The following is a 20,383-nucleotide window of genomic DNA, read 5'->3' as shown; positions in this document are numbered from 1 at the left end:
GGTCGCGAAACGCGTTGTCCAGTCCATTTGTGCTTGAAATAAATTCATTTTTACCTGATCTGTGTGTACGAGCCTTCATAACAGGTAAGGCACACTTTACCTATTTTTAAAAAAAGTAATAGATATTGAAAATTAGATACAAGGGCGCCTCCCACAGTGTTGTTACCATTCATTAGCCTATAACTTTATCACTACTTATCACAATGAACTGATCTATATCTTGTTTTTCCGCCACCAATTAGGCTTTCTTTGGGGGGTACATTTTGCTAAGTGCCACTTTACTGTAAATGCATTTTAACAGGAAGAATAAGAAAAAAACGGAAAAAAATTATTATTTCTCCGTTTTCAGCCATTATAGTTTTAAAATAATACATGCCTCCATAATTAAAACTCACGTATTGTATTTGCCCATATGTCCCGGTTATTACACCGTTAAAATTATGTCCCTATTATTATTATTATTTTTTTATTATTATTTAGTATTTATATAGCGCCGACATATTACGCAGCGCTGTACAATGTGTATATATATATATATATATATATATATATATCTTGTCACTATCTGTCCCTCAAAGGAGCTCACAATCTTATCCCTACCATTGCCATATGTCTATATTATGTAGTGTAAGTACTGTAGTCTAGGGCCAATTTTTAAGGGGAGCCAATTAACTTATCCGTATGTTTTTGGAATGTGGGAGGAAACCGGAGTGCCCAGAGGAAACCCACGCAGACACAGAGAGAACATACAAACTCTTTGCAGATAGTGCCCTGGCTAGGATTCGAACCAGGGACCCAGCGCTGCAAGGCGAGAGAGCTAGCCACTACGCCACCGTCCTGCCCTATCACAATGTATGGCGACAATATTTTATTTGGAAATAAAGGTGCATTTTTTCCGGTTTGCATCTATCACTATTTACAAGTTTAAAATAAAAAAAATATAGAAATATATCATCTTTACATTGATATTTAAAAAGTTTAGACCCTTAGGTAAATATTTACATGTTTTTGTTTTTTTTTTATATTAAATATTTTATTTGGGTAGTTTTGGGAGGGTGGGATGTAAACAATAGGTTTATAATGTAAATGTGTGTTGATTTTTTTTTTTTACTTTTAGTTGTAGTATTACTTTTTGGTCACAAGATGGCGGCCATGAGTTTGTTTACATGACCTCACTCTAAGCGTAACATACGCTTAGAGCGACGCATGAGGGAGGTAACAGCCAGAAAAGGCGCAGCTTCCGAGAGAAGCTGTCGCTTTTTCAGCGGGGGAGAGGAATCAGTGATCGGGCACCATAGCCCGATTCACTGATTGCCGGGCTAACGAACCGCGGGCCGGGAGCGCTCATGCACGCGCGCGATCGGCCGCGGGAGCGTGCATGGTTCCTGGACGTAGTTTCTACGTCCAGGAACCAAAATAGGTTAAGATATGGGGAGTTTCCAGGCCATGGACCCAAAATTTAAAGTTTTGGTCCCAGAGCCACTTAGTTATCTCTTTTGCCTTATGACACGGTACTCCATCGGGCTGGAAAATGCATTGTTCTTCACCAAACTGTTGTTGTATTGTTGGAAGAAGTTGCTGTTTGAGGGTGTTTTGGTACCATTCTTTATTCATGGCTGTGTTTTTTGGCAAAATTGTGAGTGAGCCCACTCCCTTGGATGAGAAGCAACCCAACACATGAATGGTCTCAGGATATTTTACTGTTGACATGACACAGGACTGAATAGCTTTGACATGGGAGACCAGGGTTCGAATCCTGGCTAGGTCAAGTACCTTTTCAGTAAGGAGTTCAAGGCAAGACTCCCTAACACTGCAGGGTGACCTCTTGAGCGCGTCCCAGTGGCTGCTGCTCTTGAGCGCTTTGAGTCCGACAGGAGAAAAGCGCTATACAAATGTTCAGATTAATTCAGATTAATAATAGCAACTTCTTCCAACAATCCAACAACAGTTTGGTGAAGAACAATGCATTTTCCAGCCTGATGGAGCACCGTGTCATAAGGCAAAAGAGATAACTAAGTGGCTCGGGGACCAAAACTTTAAATTTTGGGTCCACAGCCTGGAAACTCCCCAGATCTTAATCCCATTCAGAACTTGTGGTCATTCCTCAAGAGGCGGGTGGACAAACAAAAACCAACTAATTCTGAGAAACTCAAAGAAGTGATTATGAAAGAATGGGTTGCTATCAGTCAGGATTTGGCCCAGAAGTTGATTGAGAGCATGCCCAGACAAATTGCAGAGGTCCTGAAAAAGAAGGACCAACACTGCAAATACTGACTCTTAGCATACATCTCATGTAATTGTCAATAAAAGCCTTTGAAACATATGAAGTGCTTATAATTATATTTCAGTACATCACATAAACAACTGAAACAAAGATTTAAAAGCAGTTTAGCAGCAAACTTTGTGAAAACAAATATTTTTGACAGTCTCAAAACTTTTGGCCAGGAGTGTACAAGTGTTTCTCTATGTCACTGACATGTTCACTAGTGATTCCTCCCACTTGATCACTAAGGCCCTGTTCACATCACAAACGCGGATGGCCATGCGTGCGGAACGCAACGCGTACGAACGCACGCCATCCGCGTTTGTGTGCGTTGCGTGGCTGATCCCATCACTGGAAAGTGAATGGGACAGCCACGCGTTTTTACGATAAATGCGTGCAGCATGCGTTCCCAGACTGCACAGGTCCGGAACGCATGCAGTGTGAACATCAGACAGTGCACTCTATGCACTGTCTGATGTCGTGCGTGTCTGCCTCCTGCACGCGTTTCCAAAACGCGGCTGGAAATGCGTGCAGTGTGAACGGGGCCTTACATTCATTTTCTTTCGGACCCAGGAAGTTATTTTGAAGTCTCCACAGTGGGAAGTGATGTGCTCATCCTCTCTCTCCATAGAGCAGAACAGGCTGCTTGCCAAAGAGATAAGCAGTGTGTTGGTACAGTAATCATTCCAAAACAGTCATCCAAAACAATCACACTTACAGAGTATACAAAGATCTAATGCACTGCAATCCACTCGTGGGTGCAGGATAACCATGCACTGCATATTTGTGTAGTCTATATGGCATGTTGCTAGGCACAGTGGATTTTTGCTGTAGCTGTGTATTTTATTGCTAATATGATTTTGATAACAAACTTGTATATACTTATTTTATGTAAAAGAATGGCATGTTTTTCCTTGAAAATGATCTAATGCAGTGGTCCTCAAACTAAGGCCCGCGGGCCGAATGTGGCCCCCTGAGGCTTTTTTTACTGGCCCGCCCCCACACACAAAACGTATTACTTATAGGTGCGGTCAGCTACATCTTTAAATATTGATGGTCCGCATATAGAATAGCAGTGCTGGTACCACCCATCCACATGGAAGCCAGAAAGCAGCAATCGCTGGTTTCCAATCAAATTCCACATCAGGTGACACTGCTGTCCACTGCAAGTTGTCACCTGGGTATGCTTCACTGTCTGGCCTGCAAAGACTTCTACATCATTTTATGTATACTCCGGCCCCCCAGCAGTCTGGAGTATGTTGACCCGGCCCTCGACCCAAAACGTTTGGGGACCTCTGATCTAATGTATATATAAAAAAGAATGGCACAGTGCCACCTCGTGGTGCCTTTTAGTTACTACATGATTGATTTTCAGGGTAAAAGTTCTTTCTTTTGTTTCAGCTGCATACATCTGATCAGCTAAAATAGTCTTTTCAGAGCTACACAGAATTCCAGATGCCTTCTGAAAACACAGCACCCTATAGAAAATCATTACATGTTTTTTTTTACCATTGTGGCAAAACGCTGCTGAACTGCACAAGTGTGTTTCCCCTCTTAGCGTTCCATTATTTCCTGATCCCCAATGGGTGACAATTCTTGCATGTGTGTACTTAGCTTTAAGGACAACTGAAGAGAGAGGTATATGGAGGCTGCCATGTTTATTTCCTTTTAAGCAATACCAGTTGCCTGGCAGCCCTGCTGATCCTCTGCCTCTAATACTATTAGCAATAGCCCCTGAACAACCATGCAGCAGATCAGGTGTTTCTGACTTTTAAGTCAGATCTGACAAGATTAGCCATATGCTTGTTTCTGGTGTTATTCAGAGACTACTGCAGAGAAATAGACCAGCAGGGCTGCCAGGCAACTGGTACTAGTTAAAAGAAAATAAATATGGCAGCCTCCGTATACCTCTTACTTCAGTTCCCCTTTAAGCAATACCAGTTGCCTGGCAGCCCTGCTGATATATTTAGCTGAAGTAGTGGCTGAATCACACCAGAAACAAGCATGCAGCTAATCTTGTCATATCTGTCAAAATTGTCAGAAAAACCTGATCTGCTGCATGCTTGTTCAGGGTCTATGGCTGAAAGTATTAGAGGATCAGCAGGATAGCCAGGGAACTGGTATTCCTTAAATGGAAATAAATATGGCAGCCTCCATACACCTCTCTCTACAGTTCTCCTTTAAGTGCTTCACAAAACCTCAACTAGATTTTCCTTTAACAAATTGCCCAATCGGTGGTAGAAGAGTGCAGCCTTTGCTTTGGTCACAGTGGACCATAATGAACATTACTGAAATCTTAGTAAATTAGATGTGTTGGACTTTTGATAACGGATGTAGGGCTGGCAGTGCTGCTCTTAGGTCTGACAGAGGCATATGAACACCACTGGGTCACACTGCAGCTCTACCACGGTTCCCATAAAAGCACAGTGACTACCAACCACAGCAATCATGTTGCTTAGTTTAACTTATACATTTATAAATATTCAGTTTGGAACTGTAGTTTTTAACATTGTGTAGCTCTGCTTGCCTGCAGCTGTGCACCTATTCATACCGACTTACCTCTCCTGCCTTTAAAGAGAAACTCCGGCCAAGAATTGAACTTTATCCCAATCAGTAGCTGATACCCCCTTTTACATGAGAAATTCCTTTTCACAAACAGACCATCAGGGGGCGCTTTATGACTGATATTGTGGTGAAACCCCTCCCACAAGAAACTCTGAGGACCATGGTCCTAGCAGTTTCCTGTCTGTGAACCTTGTTACATTGTGGAAAATAACGGTTTACAGCTGTTTCCAACTGCCAAAAAAGCATGCAGCAGCTACTTCACCTGCCAGCAGTAAAAATGTCACCATGTGATAAATGTCAGAATGTAAATCAGGTATTTAAAAGATTTTACAATGGGCAAACACTGACTTAATCATTTATACATAATTATTGTAAAATTAAGCACTTTTTTATTACATTATTTTCACTGGAGTTCCTCTTTAAGTATATCCAAGAGTTTTTATGCTGCAGCAGCACAATCGTAAAGGTGCATACACAGCATCAATCAGTGACACCCGTAAGATTCATGCTCTACATTAGGGGTAACGACTGCTATACAGACACACTGGGTATACCTGAGTGGCATATACTTCTATGGAGAAGGGAGACGGGATGATGGGGCAGCACACAATTCAGCAGCTTCCAGCAGGCAGGCTGAGTGCAGGAACGATGTGCACACTGGTCAGTGTCGCTTACAGATCCAAAGTGATAGATCTCTAAGTAACTCTGCGGACACTCTAGATTCTCAGCAGAGGCCACTCGCACAAACACCTCAGCAGAGTTCTATCTAGTATGTGTTTTATCAGGGCCGGTTTGAAGATGGGGAGCACAGATAGAGCAGCGCTGGCACAGGGCACTTACTATGAGGACAAAACTTTGCAGGGGCCCTGGGGAGCACAAGTCAGGGGGAGACCTTGGGGGCCCTGGGGCAATTGCCCCCTTTGCCTCTATAGTAGCGCCAGCCTTGTGTTCTATGCTTTACTGCTCGCTACTGCTTTCTCATTTATAACCAATCTATTTTTTATTTTTTTTATTAAAAAAAATAGTTAAGAGGACAATCTCTTGCTATAAAGAGATATAATCATAAATTACACATGCATAGAATTTTGTTATCTAGAATGAGTAAGCTGCACCTCATTCTGTGCTGATATCAGCTTTCTGCTATGTATGTATGTATGTAGAGCACAAGTATAAAAACTTAGCAGAATAATGTAAGTGATAATTAGCTGCTGACTTGCCGTGTCCAGTCAGCAGGTTGAGGAGGAGGAGCTTTGCCCATGCCTTGTTGTTCAAAGCATACAGATAATGTCGAATGACATGACTGGCTGGGCAGAATATCAAATCATTTGGCAAATAACACATTTCTCTTGTCGTGTTCTATCCAGGTATTTAGCTGATACATCAAGAATGTTAAAAAAAAATCTTAAGCATCACCCAGGCATGGTTTTATTTAAAAAAAAATAATAATAATAAAAAAAAAAATCAGACATTAACCTGAAAAGCATTCATCCAATATAAGCACCTTTAATTAACAATTCATGTTTTGCTAACCATTCTTAAATTTAGATTGCCCAGATGCAAAGCACAAGTCATTTCTTGGAATCAACTACTCTTATTAAACAAATGCTACGTAAACAAAAAATAAATTGAACTCAAAAATATGTACAAGTCATGTTATATACAATAATTCACACCACAATGTGGAGACAGCTTTGCATTATGGGAGCCATGTTTATGTCTCTGGGAGCAACTTCTTTGCGGAGTCCAAACTTGTTGCGCATGTAGATCCTACAATGGAATTGTCCTCTGGTGTAGTAACAATAAATGACACAAGCTTGCAAAGCATTCTGGGTAATACATAGGCCCTGCATTTGCTCAGAGTTGCTATTCTTAAGTGATATTACACGGATAACCCAGATTTCCTATGTAACACAGCAGTCTACATACAAAATGTTGCATATCTCATATACAGAGGTCGGACATTGTCACTAACTGCTTATTTTACATCTTATGTGTTATGTTGTGAGAGAATGAACTGCAAAGCGGGCTGGTAACAAGAAAAGGCACCTGCGTGCTTAACCTCTGACTGAAACTGCCCCACACATTCATGGTCTGCATGTCAGTTCAAATGCATCAAATTAACATTTCCTATTAGCTGGAAGAACAATTACTTTAATGGGAGCCCAATAACAACTGGTTTATTGAACCATGTGGAACATGGAGGCTGCTATAGCCCACCTCCTTATTTATACACCCAGTTAAACCAGCAGCCTCAGAAGTCAGAGCATGATTGGTATTTCTCTTCTGCTCCGAGAAGGGATCTGTTTAACAGAAATGCCTTTTAAAATTAAAAAAAAAAAATGTTCTTCAAAACTTAGCTGTGTAAATTTCAAGGGTTTCCTCAAGCCAGCTGGCTGATTGGCCTATGTGAGTCTAGAGAAAACAGGCGGGGCTATTTGCATTACAACTACAAGGACAAAAGGGGTTATCTTAACAAAAAAAAAGGTTGCCACCGTCAACAGTTAATTCATATTAACACAACCAAAAGACAGGAAAAATTTCATTGAACTCACTCCAGGTTACTCAGTTAAATAGCAGAAATGCTGTTCTTAGCAACATCTCAAAGCATAATTTAAAGCAAGGGAAAAGAGTATTCAAAGATGAATAAATGGATAAAAATAAGAAGGTACCTTTAACATGTCCTTTAAAGTAAATGAACTGGACAAAAAAAAAGAAAAGAAATAAAAAGAATTGGCCAGTTACTTACCTGGGGCTTCTCCCAGCTCTGAGGCCTTCCTGGTCTCTTGCCACCATTCCGCACTGCTCAGTTCCCCCGCTGTCACACTTTGAATGCTGGATGTTCAGTCCTGTGCCTCCTCCAACACTTTTGCTCTAGGGCAGTGAGCAAAAATTGCTACTGCGCATGCGCAGAACACTTCCATCCACGGGACCTCAATCAAGATGGGGCGCAGCCAGTGCCACTTATGCACAGTGCCTGGCAACTTGCCCAGCGTACAGAGGGGCACAGTGCAGAATGATGGAAAGAGACCAGCAAGACCAAGCAGAAGAAGCCACAGGTAAGTAACTGGTCAATTTTTTTCCCCATTAAGTATCCCTTTTAATAACCCCAGTGGAACTTTTTCCTATGTATTTCCCCCAGAATGTACTGGAGCCATTGGAGCAGCCAGGAAACAGATATGGTATTGGAAGATCAGGAGCTCCTGCCAGTGTATCCAGGAATACAGCTACCCAAACTCTCCATAGCTGTATTTGAAATAACAAAAAGACTCCCGCACATAATTCATCACATGAAATGAAAGCAGCTGTGGTGAGCTGTCCCAGTTTATGCCGGACATCATTTTATCTCTATATCTAGGCAAACAAAAGATTACTCACATGAGGACTGCAGTTAAGAACCAGCTAACGCCCATAGGCGCCAGCAGGTCTTAAGTGGGTTACCATGGAAACCTTCCATGTCAGTTCACGGAGGGTGTCTCCGTGAACAGCCGGAGAGCTGACGATCGCGGCTCGCTGGCAAAATGTAATCACGTGGGGAAGAAATCCCCGCTGTTTACATCATACGGCGCTGCTGCGCAGCAGCGCCGTAAGGCAGATCGGCGATCCCCAGCCTCTGATTGGCTGGGGATCGCCGGCATATGATAGGCTGAAGCTTATCCTACAATGCGCAGGACAGATATCCGTCCTGCGCCGCTCACAGGGGGAGGGAGAGGGACGGAACGCCGAAAAACGCTGCGGAGGGGGGCTTTGAAGAGCCCCCCGCAAAGTGCAGCAAGCCGGCGGCGATCAGACCCCCCCCCAGGAGGACATCCCCCTCCAGGAGGACATCCCCCTAGTGGGGAAAAAATGGGGTAAGTCTGATCGCCCTGGCTCTATCCTGATCTGTGCTGCAGGCTGGAGAGTCCACGCAGCACAGATCAGGCAAACCACCCCTGGTTCTTAAGTGGTTAAACAAAAATCTTTACTATTAGCATGCTTGTATAAGGTCAGGCACTAAAAGTATTAGGAAAAGGAAACAGCATTCTACCAGGGGGTTGGCAATCGCAGCCTCCATATTCCTCTTTGCAAGATGTCCTTCAAAACCAGCAAAATTTCAGTTTCTGGATAAAAGGTAAAACATTTGTGTAGAGATCACTAACTGAGGCTGAGACTTTTCTACTACAGTGTAAAAAGTCAGAACATCTGTTGTTTTTATTGGTATGTATTCCTATTGAAGATTTCATTATATCTATATATCTAAATTTAGTTACAATATGCATGGCATGGATATGGTGATGCACATGCATATTGCAAAGGTCTGTGTAATGTCAGAGGGGGGTGTGGGTGGGTGTGTGTGTGTGACACCATACTATTAAGATTCTCAGTCAGCTGAGGCAGATGCACAAGTATGTTGACGGCGTATCCTAAGCAGATACGCGGTGCCCCATTGGCCTGCCCGTCACTGTATTCATACTATTCACCATTGTGCATCTGGCACCACCACTGTGAGTGGGGAAAAGTGCCAGTACATAAAGTCCAATGGACTCAGTGAACCAATAAGATTCCTTCCTGGTGCTAGCGTAGATTCCAAATGGTCTTTTGCATTCTAGTGGGAGCCAAATGTTTCTGCCGTGACTCAGATATATACCATTGCTTGTCCTCCGATCCCAGCAGCAGCAGAGGACCAGAGATGCCCAAAGACAAGTCAGGTAAGCAGGGCTGTGGAGTCGTTACAAAAATCTTCCGACTCCTCAGTTTATGAAACCACAACTCCGACTCCAACTCTGATTCCGGGTAACCAAAATTGCCTCGACTTACTCTAATATTTAACAGGGCTGTGGATTTTGTACAAAAATCACCCAACTCTGACTCCTCAGTTTATGGTTGGAAGAGGAACACAGCCTAGTGAGAATGGACACCGTCTGTTCCCATAGGCTTACACAGATTCCTTGGGCATCCAGAAAAATCATACCGGTTGGGAATGTATTGCTCTGCTACATTTTAGGTGGCAAGTGTAAATGGAACCTATGCTTAACATAAGATCTGTTTACTCACCAGCTTCAGCCCTGCAGAATTGGTCCAGTTTACAGACAAATCAGTTGCTTCCGGAGCATCTGGTTACATGATCATTCGATAACATGCACACTTGACCTGATCTATGTTCCTCCAGAGTTCATCGGGTTTCATAATCAAGAATTGTTAGACCTGGCTGTTTCTGATCTTTCTATTAGATAGTATCAATGAACTGCACATTTTTCCAACTTTGAACACATTTTGCTGCAATCCATATGAAGACTGAGACTGGACCAACCATATGCAGTCACCACCAAATTTGATTGGTCGAATTTCAATCTGCATACACACTGCAGCAAAATGTCCCTGAAGTCACAACAATTGACATCAACTGGTCATCTCTACTTAATAGCCTGTACATGTTTGGCCACCTCTTGAATTACATTTGTTGGCTATTTGCCAGTGTGCTGACAAAACTGGGCAGACTTGAGGAAAGGATGGCACAGTAGAAAAAGATGAAGATAGACATTATCAACAAGCAGGGCCAATGGACAAACTTAACACACAACTTCATAGTCTACAATTTATTGGCTATGACTGGTGACAACCTCTAACCCTGCTAAAGTAAATTATCTGGCTTCTAACTACAAAGATATGTTTAATATCGCAGTGCCTACAACAAGCTTTCATGTCACATTTTAATGTGCAACCTCAGGCAAAAATAAAAACAAGATTTTCTTTAGTTGTGTAGATCGCATATAGAAGAGTTTGGTAATATGATATTTTTTTTCGTGCTGTCTCTGCTCTCATTTGGGAGATTTTCCTTCACTTTCTTTCCCGGGGATGCTCAGGAGCTTGAAGAAGTTAATTAGGTGTGTTATACCTGAATTAGCAGCAGTCCTAACGTGATCCATAAATTAATGGGTTAGGAAAATTCCAAAAGAGATCAAGTTAGTGTTATTGTTAGGATAAAGATAAGACTGGGACATAGGGTAGTGTTTTGTACCACTTATTACAAAAGGTTATAGCTAGACTTGGGTGAAATGTCAGGCTCAGTGTTAGGCACTTGCCAGGGAGATGGAATTGGGGTTACTGTTTGGCACACAAGGCGTAAGGATAGTGCCAAGCAAAGATCTTGTCTGGGATCAGCAGATGGGGGTTGTTATAAAAAAAAAATAAGGAAGGAGGGAAAACTATTCCATCCCAGAATGCTCCAAGTTTTACTAGCTACAGGAAGTGACTAGAGGCTTTCCCAATGACATACAAAATCAGCACCGGGAGACTTTGGCGCAGGATACAACCGGTATGGCTTATCCTGCTGCTGCACAAGTTGGTGGCGACGTTAATTACTATTCCCCCTCTAGGTCCACATGGATAGTGGGGAATTATAGTGTTTTAAAAGTAACTTGAGCTCAGTCTTCTGACGGGGCCGAAGTTACTCAGTGTGCAGCACTATAGCCGTAATTCCTATTGCGGCCCATGGTGGCGCCGGCTGCGCCCAAATCTTCCTGCGCTGAAAAGAACTGCTCCATTCCCAGAGGGAGCACAGACAGCAATAAAAGCATAACAATGGTCCAAACACTGCTGCTCCCTCCCGAAAGCTCAAATCAAAATGAATAATGGCAGGAGTTTCACTTTAAATCCTAAATAATTAAGCAATGCGGTTTGAGAGGTTGACATGAAAGGTGTAGCTAAATTTTTATGTAGCCTATACAGACATACCTCAGCAACTCCTTCTACATGAAGACTCTGGTGTAGCAGCCTTTCTGCATGGGAATTTTATTTTAAGCTGAGAGTATGTCCCTCATTCTGCATATCCTAATAAAGCCCATAAAGTGTGTCCTTATAATACACTACAATGCATTTCCTCAGCCTCCTCATGTAACTACCATTACCTGGAAGAAGTCAGTGTGGCTCCTAAGAATGGGGGCTTAGCTACACTTAAAAGCCAAAATGACAACCATGAAAAATCACTGGATTGTGCACTCACACTTCCGGCTTGATTCACTAAACCATGATAACTCAAATATCACACCTTATCAAAGACATCACACCTTATCAGAGTAGCATAACGAGCACTACAAACCCGTAGGGGCTCAGGGCAGGACGAGTGGCATTGCCAATTAGCAGGCATAAGTTTGTAGTGCTCGCTATGCTACTCTGATAAGGCGTGCTAACTTTTATAAGGTGTGATATCTTTGATAAGGTGTGATATTTGAGTTATCACGGTTAAGTGAATCAAGCACTTAAAGTGAAGCAGAGCCGAAGCCCCTTTTAAACAGGAAATACCTAAGTAGGGAGTAGTCTCTGGATCCTATGGCTTCTCAGGCCTTCCTCGCTCCTTCCCCCACTCACTGGGACCCTCAAGAAGTTCCAGGCCATGCTGCATCCACCTGAGCCTGCACAGTAGTACAGAGCAGCTTGTGTAGGGTCAGCTCCGGCTCACTGCGCAGGCATGACTGTACTCGCACATGGCTGTACTCGCGCAGGGGCAGTACAGCTGTGTTTGGGCTTGAAGAGGAGAATGCCTCCCTTCAGATTTCTGACAAGCCCATGTTAGAAATCTTTGGGGTGCTCCATGAGTGGAAATGGGGAACTGGAGGACACTATGGGAGGCCTCTGCAGGATCTAGAGGCTTCCCTCTTCTTAGGGAAGGGTTTTCTTTTTAAATTTTTGAAAAGCGGTGAAACTGCTAAGGTTTCAGCTCCTCCGTAGCCATACAGACATATGCCATTTGCACGAGTCTGAGAAAGGCGTAAGATTGCCTGATTAACAGCTCCAAAGACAGTTTTATATTAAAACAACAGAACTCTGGGTTTTGACTGGAAGAAACGGTTCACCATTGTTCACACATCAGGTGGGTGTATTAAACTCATGCCTTAGCAAGCAGTCTGTGCAGCGGTTACAAGCCTGTTTTAAATCATTTTTCAGAACAGATTATAGCAAGTCAATTACATATGCAAACCTTTCCTGCAATAATTGATATAACTAAGGGGAGTTCTTTAACAGCCAGGGTATGTGCTTTGCCAGTACTGTGTCCAGAGAAAGCAGTGATAACTCCCATATGCAGTATTCAGTCTCTCCCATGTAGAGAGACAAAAGCTTGCTGCTGACAGGCTACATACTCTGAAGCCTGTAAGTAGCCAAAGTGTTCATAAACAGAGCATACTCCAGTTATGTGTGGCTAGGCCCTCTGCCCTGGGAGCAACACCTACTTCTCTCTGGTAACTGGCCATTATAGGAGGCAGAGCAGGATAAGTCAATAGTCTACAATAAGCACACCTACATATATGTAAAAAAAAAAAAACACTGACAATCAGTGCCAACAAACCCCGGAAATATCACCAGCCCATGTAAAACCATGTAGAAGGCCATTGTGTCAGCGCAATATGGCTGTGTGTGGCCGGAACAGTGTATGACAGCAGTGAATGGCAAGGGAAAGATCCACACAACAGGTAGTTAGACGGAAAGCAGAGGCAAACCTACAAAACGCTTGTGTAAAAAGTCTTCCTTTCATTCACATATTTTACAGGGAAAGCAATTCATTAGTCGTCCTATCAGAAAACAGGGAGCCTGCAGTCGCAGAGTCACAGGTAATCACATAAATATGGGCTGGAGCGCAGTCTGTAGTCCAACAACATAAGTGCCAGCCTTGGCCAGTCCCAATACACTTGGCAGGAGTTAGGTGGGATTCCCAACTGTGAAAAGCTTGTGTGATCCACTGAAATGACCCAGTTCTGCGACCGCTGCACTAAAACCCGTACTTTGCCTGCGTCTGCCGCCGGGTCATCTTGTTCTCTGACCAGGTGTTCTTCAGCTCCAGCTCTCGCTCTTTGGCCTGGGAAAAGGAAAAGTAATGGAGAGTCTTGAGAAATAGTACTGGCAGCCCAACGTCCTCAAGGAAAAATATCTTGTCAAGCCCCAGCTGCTCTACTCAAAACTGCTTGTTGCATCTACTGGTTATAATGCCTTCTAATTTATTTAAATTGGATCCGAGATAAACTTTTACAGATTTCATAATTGTGCCCCTTATATATTTTATAGGGCATTCCTCAAGCCAAATACTTGTTTTGTTTTAATGACCTAATTCCCTATAAACTAAACAAGCCACACCCACAGCTACTCCAGCACCTAGGCATTCTGATGCAGCATGCAGCAAGTACTCATGGGATCTCAGTCTGGGGAGAAGGAGGCTTTTCCCGAAGTAGGAGGAGGAGGCATTACCAGGCGGAAGCTGCTGGGATTTCAGAGGCAAGGGGGCGAGATGGGAGTGGAGTTTTCACAGGCTGAGGGGTGGAGATACAGAGCAGCTTGGCTGTGTAATGATGACAAGCAGAACATGGCTGCTGTCATTGTATCACAGGAAGAAATAATCATATACTTTTGAAGCCGTTTGCAGATGGATTTACTGTGTAAACCATCTAAACTTTAAATAATATATATAGACAAATTACTTGCTATAGTTAGTTTTTCATCTCGGACCCGCTTTAAAGTGGACCTGAACTCTTGCACAGGTCTGAAGAAATACATAGAGAAGTGCACCCTGTTTGTATTTAGAGAGTTTAGCCCGTTTAATTCCCCCTCATTTGTGTCTAATCACTAGTTGTAATCTGATCTCCCCCCTGTGTCACATGACTGCCTATGGCAGATAAGCCCATCTGAAAGTACAGGCTGTAAACAATATGTCTGCTTCCATCAATCAGGAAGTAGAAACAGTGCAGATTTATTTTAGGATGTGTATCAGCTGTAACAAATACATGTTTTTTATTTAAAGGTTATTATGCTGTTGTGTATCTTTTAGAGCAGAGAGGAGTTCTGAGTTCAGGTCCGCTTTAACTACAGCAATTATGCTGATTAGGTATTGATTGCGGACTTCCGTACTCCTTAAGGTACATACACACGTCGGCGGGTCTGACGGGTAGCTTGTGTCAGGCGACGTGTGTACGCACCTTTACAGGTGTCAGATTAAAAAAGGATAACCAAAGAATCTATAACACAGACAATCAACTAGCCATCATTGATATTATTCAGTATTTATATAGCGCCAATAGTGTCTGCACTGCTTTACAGGGTAGTCTTGTCACTAAAGGTGGCCATACATCTGTCGACCTGAAGCCAGATCCACCAACTGATTCTATAATTATTGTGGAATCAGATGAAAATTGGTGCAGCCACAAGCATTCCTGATCAACGATTCGACTGAATTTGGATCGAAATTGATTAAATGTATTGATTGAACTTGCTGGGAAATTTCGTCCCGAACAAATGCGATCGAAACTACCGCCAAGCATCAGAGAGCGCAAAAAACCTATTTTTTTGGGGGGGGTTACCTGCTATGTAAACCTCTACATGACCCACAAAGGATTAGCATTTACTCTCCGCAAGAATAGAGACTGTTAAGACTTCAGACCCACAACCAACCTGCTACCTGTACCTGACCCGCCACTTCACTGGTGGATCCAATATCCAATATCAACCTGACCTGTAAGTATTTAGACTAACTTACAACCCAACTTTTTCCTTTTACTAACAAAATACACACTGAAAGTATAATGGGAAGGCTGAAAATTGCAACTTATTTTTGTATGCAAACAAACCTAAAGCATTTCATATTTAATAATTTTTTCAATCTTACTGAAAGCAACAAAACAAAGGTGTAACAGTCCTAAAATAATTTCTAGGGGTACCACAACATGCTTCTATGCCATTTTAGAATAGCTTTATAGTATATAGACACTACTTTATCTTTTCCCACTTGCTTTGCTTTTGAAATAACACGCAAGTATACATAAGCCAACTGCTTTTCTTTTAATCATTTTTTCAGGAAGGACAATGCACTCTTAATAAACTGAAGTCTAACAAAAAAAACAAAAACAACTGTTTATGTCTGTATATATGTGCTAACATTAATGACAGCTAAACCAGCTCCTGAGGAGAAACTCCCACCTGTTTAATGTTTAGAGCAACTGCTCATGTTACAGTCTCCAAGCAGCTAAGCATACAGTGGCATTACCCAGCTATGCTGTGTGTTCAGAAAAGGCAGACTTCAAATATTTACAAAACATACCTGGTGGATCAGGTAGGTAATTTGGTGCTTCCGCCGCTGTTGTCCTGTTGGCTGCTCACCCTTTTTCTGTATAAAACATACACACACACACACACACACACACAAAAAAAAAAAAGAATATAAAATCAGGAAATTTACAGCATTTTAAAGGGAACTAATATCAGTCTTTTCAGTTTGTCAAAGTATCAGGTCTATGGGTTCATGGAACTCAAACACTGGAGGGGTCTGCTCACCTAAAATGGGGAAAAATATTACTTCCGTAGAAACTACACATTTTAAAGCAGGCCGGTGTAGATTAATTAAAGGGAACCTTAACTGAATGGGGGGTAAAGAGTTTCCCTTACCTGGGGCTATTACCAGCCCCCTGCAGCAGTCCTGTGCCCTCGGAGCCGCTCTGGAATCCTCCGGTCCCCCGCTGTCACTTAGTTTCGTTTTTGACGACTCACCAGTCGGCCAGCCGCCATGCGTATTATTGGACGCATCCCTACTGCAATTAGCGCTGTTGCGGACCACAACGCGTACAAAAATACGCGTTGCCACATTCCGCACGCGTAGATATGCTGCAACGCGCATCATTGTACGCGTTGCGGTCCGCAACAGCGCTAATTGCAGTAGGGAATGCATCCAATAATATTTGAAGGTTCCCTTTAAAACCCACCTGAGCTGAGAGGGATAATATATGTTAAAGGACTTACGAGGCCTGATTTTAAAAAAATAAACAAAAAAAGTTAGATACCTGTGTGTTTTTGTAAGGCACGGAGGACGCCGTCCGCGCCCTCCGTGCCGTTCCGCCGGGTCCCCGCTGCTGAATATCCCCCCGAACGACCCCCGACCGCACGGCCCGGGCTCTCCAGCCTTCACCAAGATGGCCGCCGGAGCTGGCCGCGGCTGCGCAGTCCGCATACCCGCGAGTGCGGCTGCGCAGCTCTAAGGCCAACTCCCCGATCCACGCTACTGTTACGTGAATCGGGGGGTTGGCCTTAGAGCTGCGCAGCCGCGGCCAGCTCCGGCGGCCATCTTGGTGAAGGCTGGAGAGCCCGACCCGGGCCGTGCGGTCGGGGGGATATTCAGCAGCGGGGACCCGTGCCTTACAAAAACACACAGGTATCTAACTTTTTTTGTTTATTTTTTTAAAATCAGGCCTCGTAAGTCCTTTAACAACAGGGATCATATATGACAAGGCTTGGCACATAGAAAAAAAATAAATGTTTGATGCAAAAACCAAGTCAACATTTCAGGACACGTCATATTCTATGAATTACAGAGGGGGTACTGTCAATTATCTCGTAAACTTGGCTTGAGTACGACGATAATTGTTTAGCATATACCAATAGAGTGCGGGTTGAATCAAGTTTTTTTTAAACAAAGGGATATAGATGCAGAGATTTATTTCCTCTTTATCTATGCAGATTTCCAGGCTGTCCTGCCTTATATAATCAGAATAGCTCAGAATATACTGTATGCCTGCTGGCTAAGTCTGGGACGTCAAACCAAAAATCATCATGAAAACAAATTGCTATTTTTTTACGTTACTGTTTTTTCTGAAGTTCTGCACTGTGGCATAGCTACAGATAAGCCCTTTCTTTTCTGAGATCAGGACCACTTGATCAGCCAGTGTCTGTATTTCTATAAGATGTTCTTACCTTGCTGAAGGACTTCATGTTCTTCTCCTCTGTCAGGGACTTGGTGAGCCACTGTTGGTTACCACTGAGTTGGTCATCACCTTTGATCTCCACAAAATTGATTTCCTCTCTCCCTCGATTCCTCTTCCCTTGCAGGCGTTTGAACTGAAAAAAAAAATACACAAAGCCTACATCAAACAATGTCCAGTAACTACTAAATATTAACAATGAACTAAAGCATAACTACAGGCACTTCAAACATGAATGGCATTTGTATTATGTCATATGTTGCACCGTCAGGACCAGGAGGGGGGGGGGGGGGGGGGTGGATCAGGTAGCAGTCCATCCTCGCTGCTCTTGTGGGCCCACTTTCACTTTCGTGACCTCTGGGTCACAACACTGAAAGATCTCTCTCTGTGTGCAGGGAGGCGGGGGAGTGGCAGGGGGCACAGCCAGGGAGAGAGAGACACCCAATGCAGCTCTGAAAAGCCTGCAGGAACGCCCCTAGTGGGCGTTTTGAGCAGGGAATCCCTCTTCTCCCATTACCCCTAGAGATAGTAACAAATATTGTCGCCAATTTCAGTGGGCTATAGCGCAGCAGTGGGGGGGTGGGGGGGGGGCAGAGAGTGGCGTGGAGGAGACACAGAGGCATGTGATGAGGCAGAGAACATGCCTCTGTATCCCTTCTGCCCGCCTTGGGTTCTCTCTAACAGAAAATAGCTTCTAACATACCGGTATTTGCTGTGCAATAGTTAACTTCATGCAATTAATGGTATCCTGACGTAAGAGGAATACAAAGACCGCCATCTTCATTCTCTGACAACACAATGCCAGCTGCTTGACTTCTGTGCTGATGCTCTGCCTCTGATACACCATGCAATTTCCTGTCAGATCCAAGGGGTGAATTGATAATTCCTGACAGGTCTGATCTGATTTCCGATCAGTTTTCCGTCCACTTCTATACAAAATGGATGAGAAAAACGACTGAAGATCAAATCAGACTGGTTAGAAATTAACGATTCTACCAGACCATCTGACGGGAAATTGCATGGTGGTGTACCAGGCATAATGTGTGTCCTTGCACTTCCTATAAGTGAGGGAGAAAGTGGGGTCCAGACAGCCAGCTGATTCTTGTAATTGTGTGAAGCTGAATTCAATACAGACTCCCTGCTAGAGCTGGCGTTTTTTGTTTTGGTAAACTACGGTTTTGCATTATAGATATCACCATGGAAGACAGTGACCAGGTAACCATTGGGTAAATGTAATCTAATGCGAGGAGAACGCCAGCGCATACCACTAAGGCTGCATCTGAAATGACCACCAACTCAGTGTGCAGCACCTAAATAGGCTTTCTGCACACTTCGCATTCAATTCAGATGCAAATCATATGCAAATCTGCTACTACTTATCATGCAAACAGGAAACTCAGGAGGAGGGGTTGGGAGCAGCTAACCTGATAGTTATATACTTGCAGAGTTAAGGAAAATGGGGGGGGGGGGGAAGGCTGCGCATCCCTAAACGCATGCTGCAATTGAATGGTTAATCGCACAGGCATACACCGCCTCTAACAGACTGAAAAATGCATGCCCTGCATCCAAAACAATGCTAACATTTATTACACTAGGAGGAACTTTAGCTTCCAATATGGTTTGCATGCAAAGTGTAAAATACTAGACACTTGCGCCACGGTGAGGCAAACCTCCGGGCAAGTGACCTAACCTAAATTTAAAACCTTGGGAGCAGCTAAGCAAAAAAAATGTATAACTTACATTTTGCTTTGTTTTTTTTTTTTTTTGCTTAGCTGCTCCCAAGGTTTTACATTTAGGTTAGGTCCTAGTGTAATAAATATTAGCATTTGTTTTGGATGCAGGGCATGCATTTTTCAATCTAATAGAGGCGGTGTATGCCTATGCGATTAACCATTCAATTGCAGCATGTGTTTAGGGATGCGCAGCCTTCTCCCCCATTTTTCCTTAAATGTAATCTAATGTAAATGAAAAAAAACTTTCCTTTCCACGGGTAAAATAAAACCATAAAGCTCACCGCTTCATCATCCATGAAAGAATCACTGGTGGCGGTGACCTCTCGCTGTGTCACTGAAGACTGCTCAGGATCCTGATAATATCCACCGCTGTAATAATCCGGCTGGAGAAAAAAACAGGTGTTTACGGGTAGAATAATGTCAAAGAATATGACCAACCTAGGATATTTACAGAGTAGAAGCACAAGAATTCTGGTGCTCCAACTGGGCTCTACACATATTTTAGAGCACGTATGACAGTTTCCATCTATACCCCGGGCTGGATTTGCCGTAAGGCATTTTAGGCATGTGCCTACAGGCGCCTGATGATGGAAAGGCGTCTCACTCCCCTCCCCTAGTGCCTCCCTCTCTCCTTCCCTATGCAGCGTCCAGAGCAGGGCATAAATGAGAAGTTACTCACCTAGTTATCAGCATTCCACTGATAAGATCTCCCTTCAGTGAGGGCTCGTTTCCACTAGAGCGAATCTGCATGCGTTTCCTGCATGCAGATTCGCTCAACCAATACAAGTGGATGGCGCAGTTTCCACTTGTCAGGAATTCTGTGCCGCTCGCTCTGCAGAAAAAATCTGCACAGCAGAGCCGTCAGAATTTGCACGCCGCACACCCGCACGCGAATCGTCGGTCATGTAACTAAATAGGAAAACCGCAAGCACTTGATTCTTGCTGTTTTCCCGGCGTTTCCGCGTGCGATTTAGTTTAAAAACCCATGTCAATGCTTGCCAGCATTGACATGGTTAAAATCGCAAACGATTCCGCGTGAAAATCCGCATGAAACAGTCAACGAGTCCGCAACCGTATGCGGATCTGTTGACGCGTTTTCTGCAAGCAAATCGCGC

At 43.4% G+C, this 20,383-nt stretch overlaps 1 protein-coding gene across 1 annotated transcript in view; it reads right to left on the bottom strand.

Annotated features, from left to right (window-relative positions):
- Window positions 1–11,580: 11,580 nt before the first annotated feature.
- Window positions 11,581–20,383, bottom strand: part of LOC137532680 (proline-rich protein PRCC-like) — a 35,044-nt gene continuing 26,241 nt past the window's right edge. Inside the window, exons 4-7 of the mRNA XM_068253484.1 lie at window positions 19,550–19,651; window positions 17,528–17,671; window positions 15,885–15,950; window positions 11,581–13,655 (exon numbers count right to left, since the gene is read on the bottom strand). Coding sequence (XP_068109585.1) covers window positions 13,569–13,655; window positions 15,885–15,950; window positions 17,528–17,671; window positions 19,550–19,651 — 399 coding nt within the window. The 3' untranslated portion in view covers window positions 11,581–13,568. The remainder of the gene's footprint in view (window positions 13,656–15,884; window positions 15,951–17,527; window positions 17,672–19,549; window positions 19,652–20,383) is intronic.

The sequence above is a fragment of the Hyperolius riggenbachi genome, chromosome 9, assembly GCF_040937935.1.
Source record: "Hyperolius riggenbachi isolate aHypRig1 chromosome 9, aHypRig1.pri, whole genome shotgun sequence".
NCBI classification, from domain to species: Eukaryota; Metazoa; Chordata; class Amphibia; order Anura; family Hyperoliidae; genus Hyperolius; species Hyperolius riggenbachi.
The sequence above is the reverse complement of the archived record's forward strand: the minus strand, read 5'-3'. Positions and strand labels throughout refer to the sequence as shown.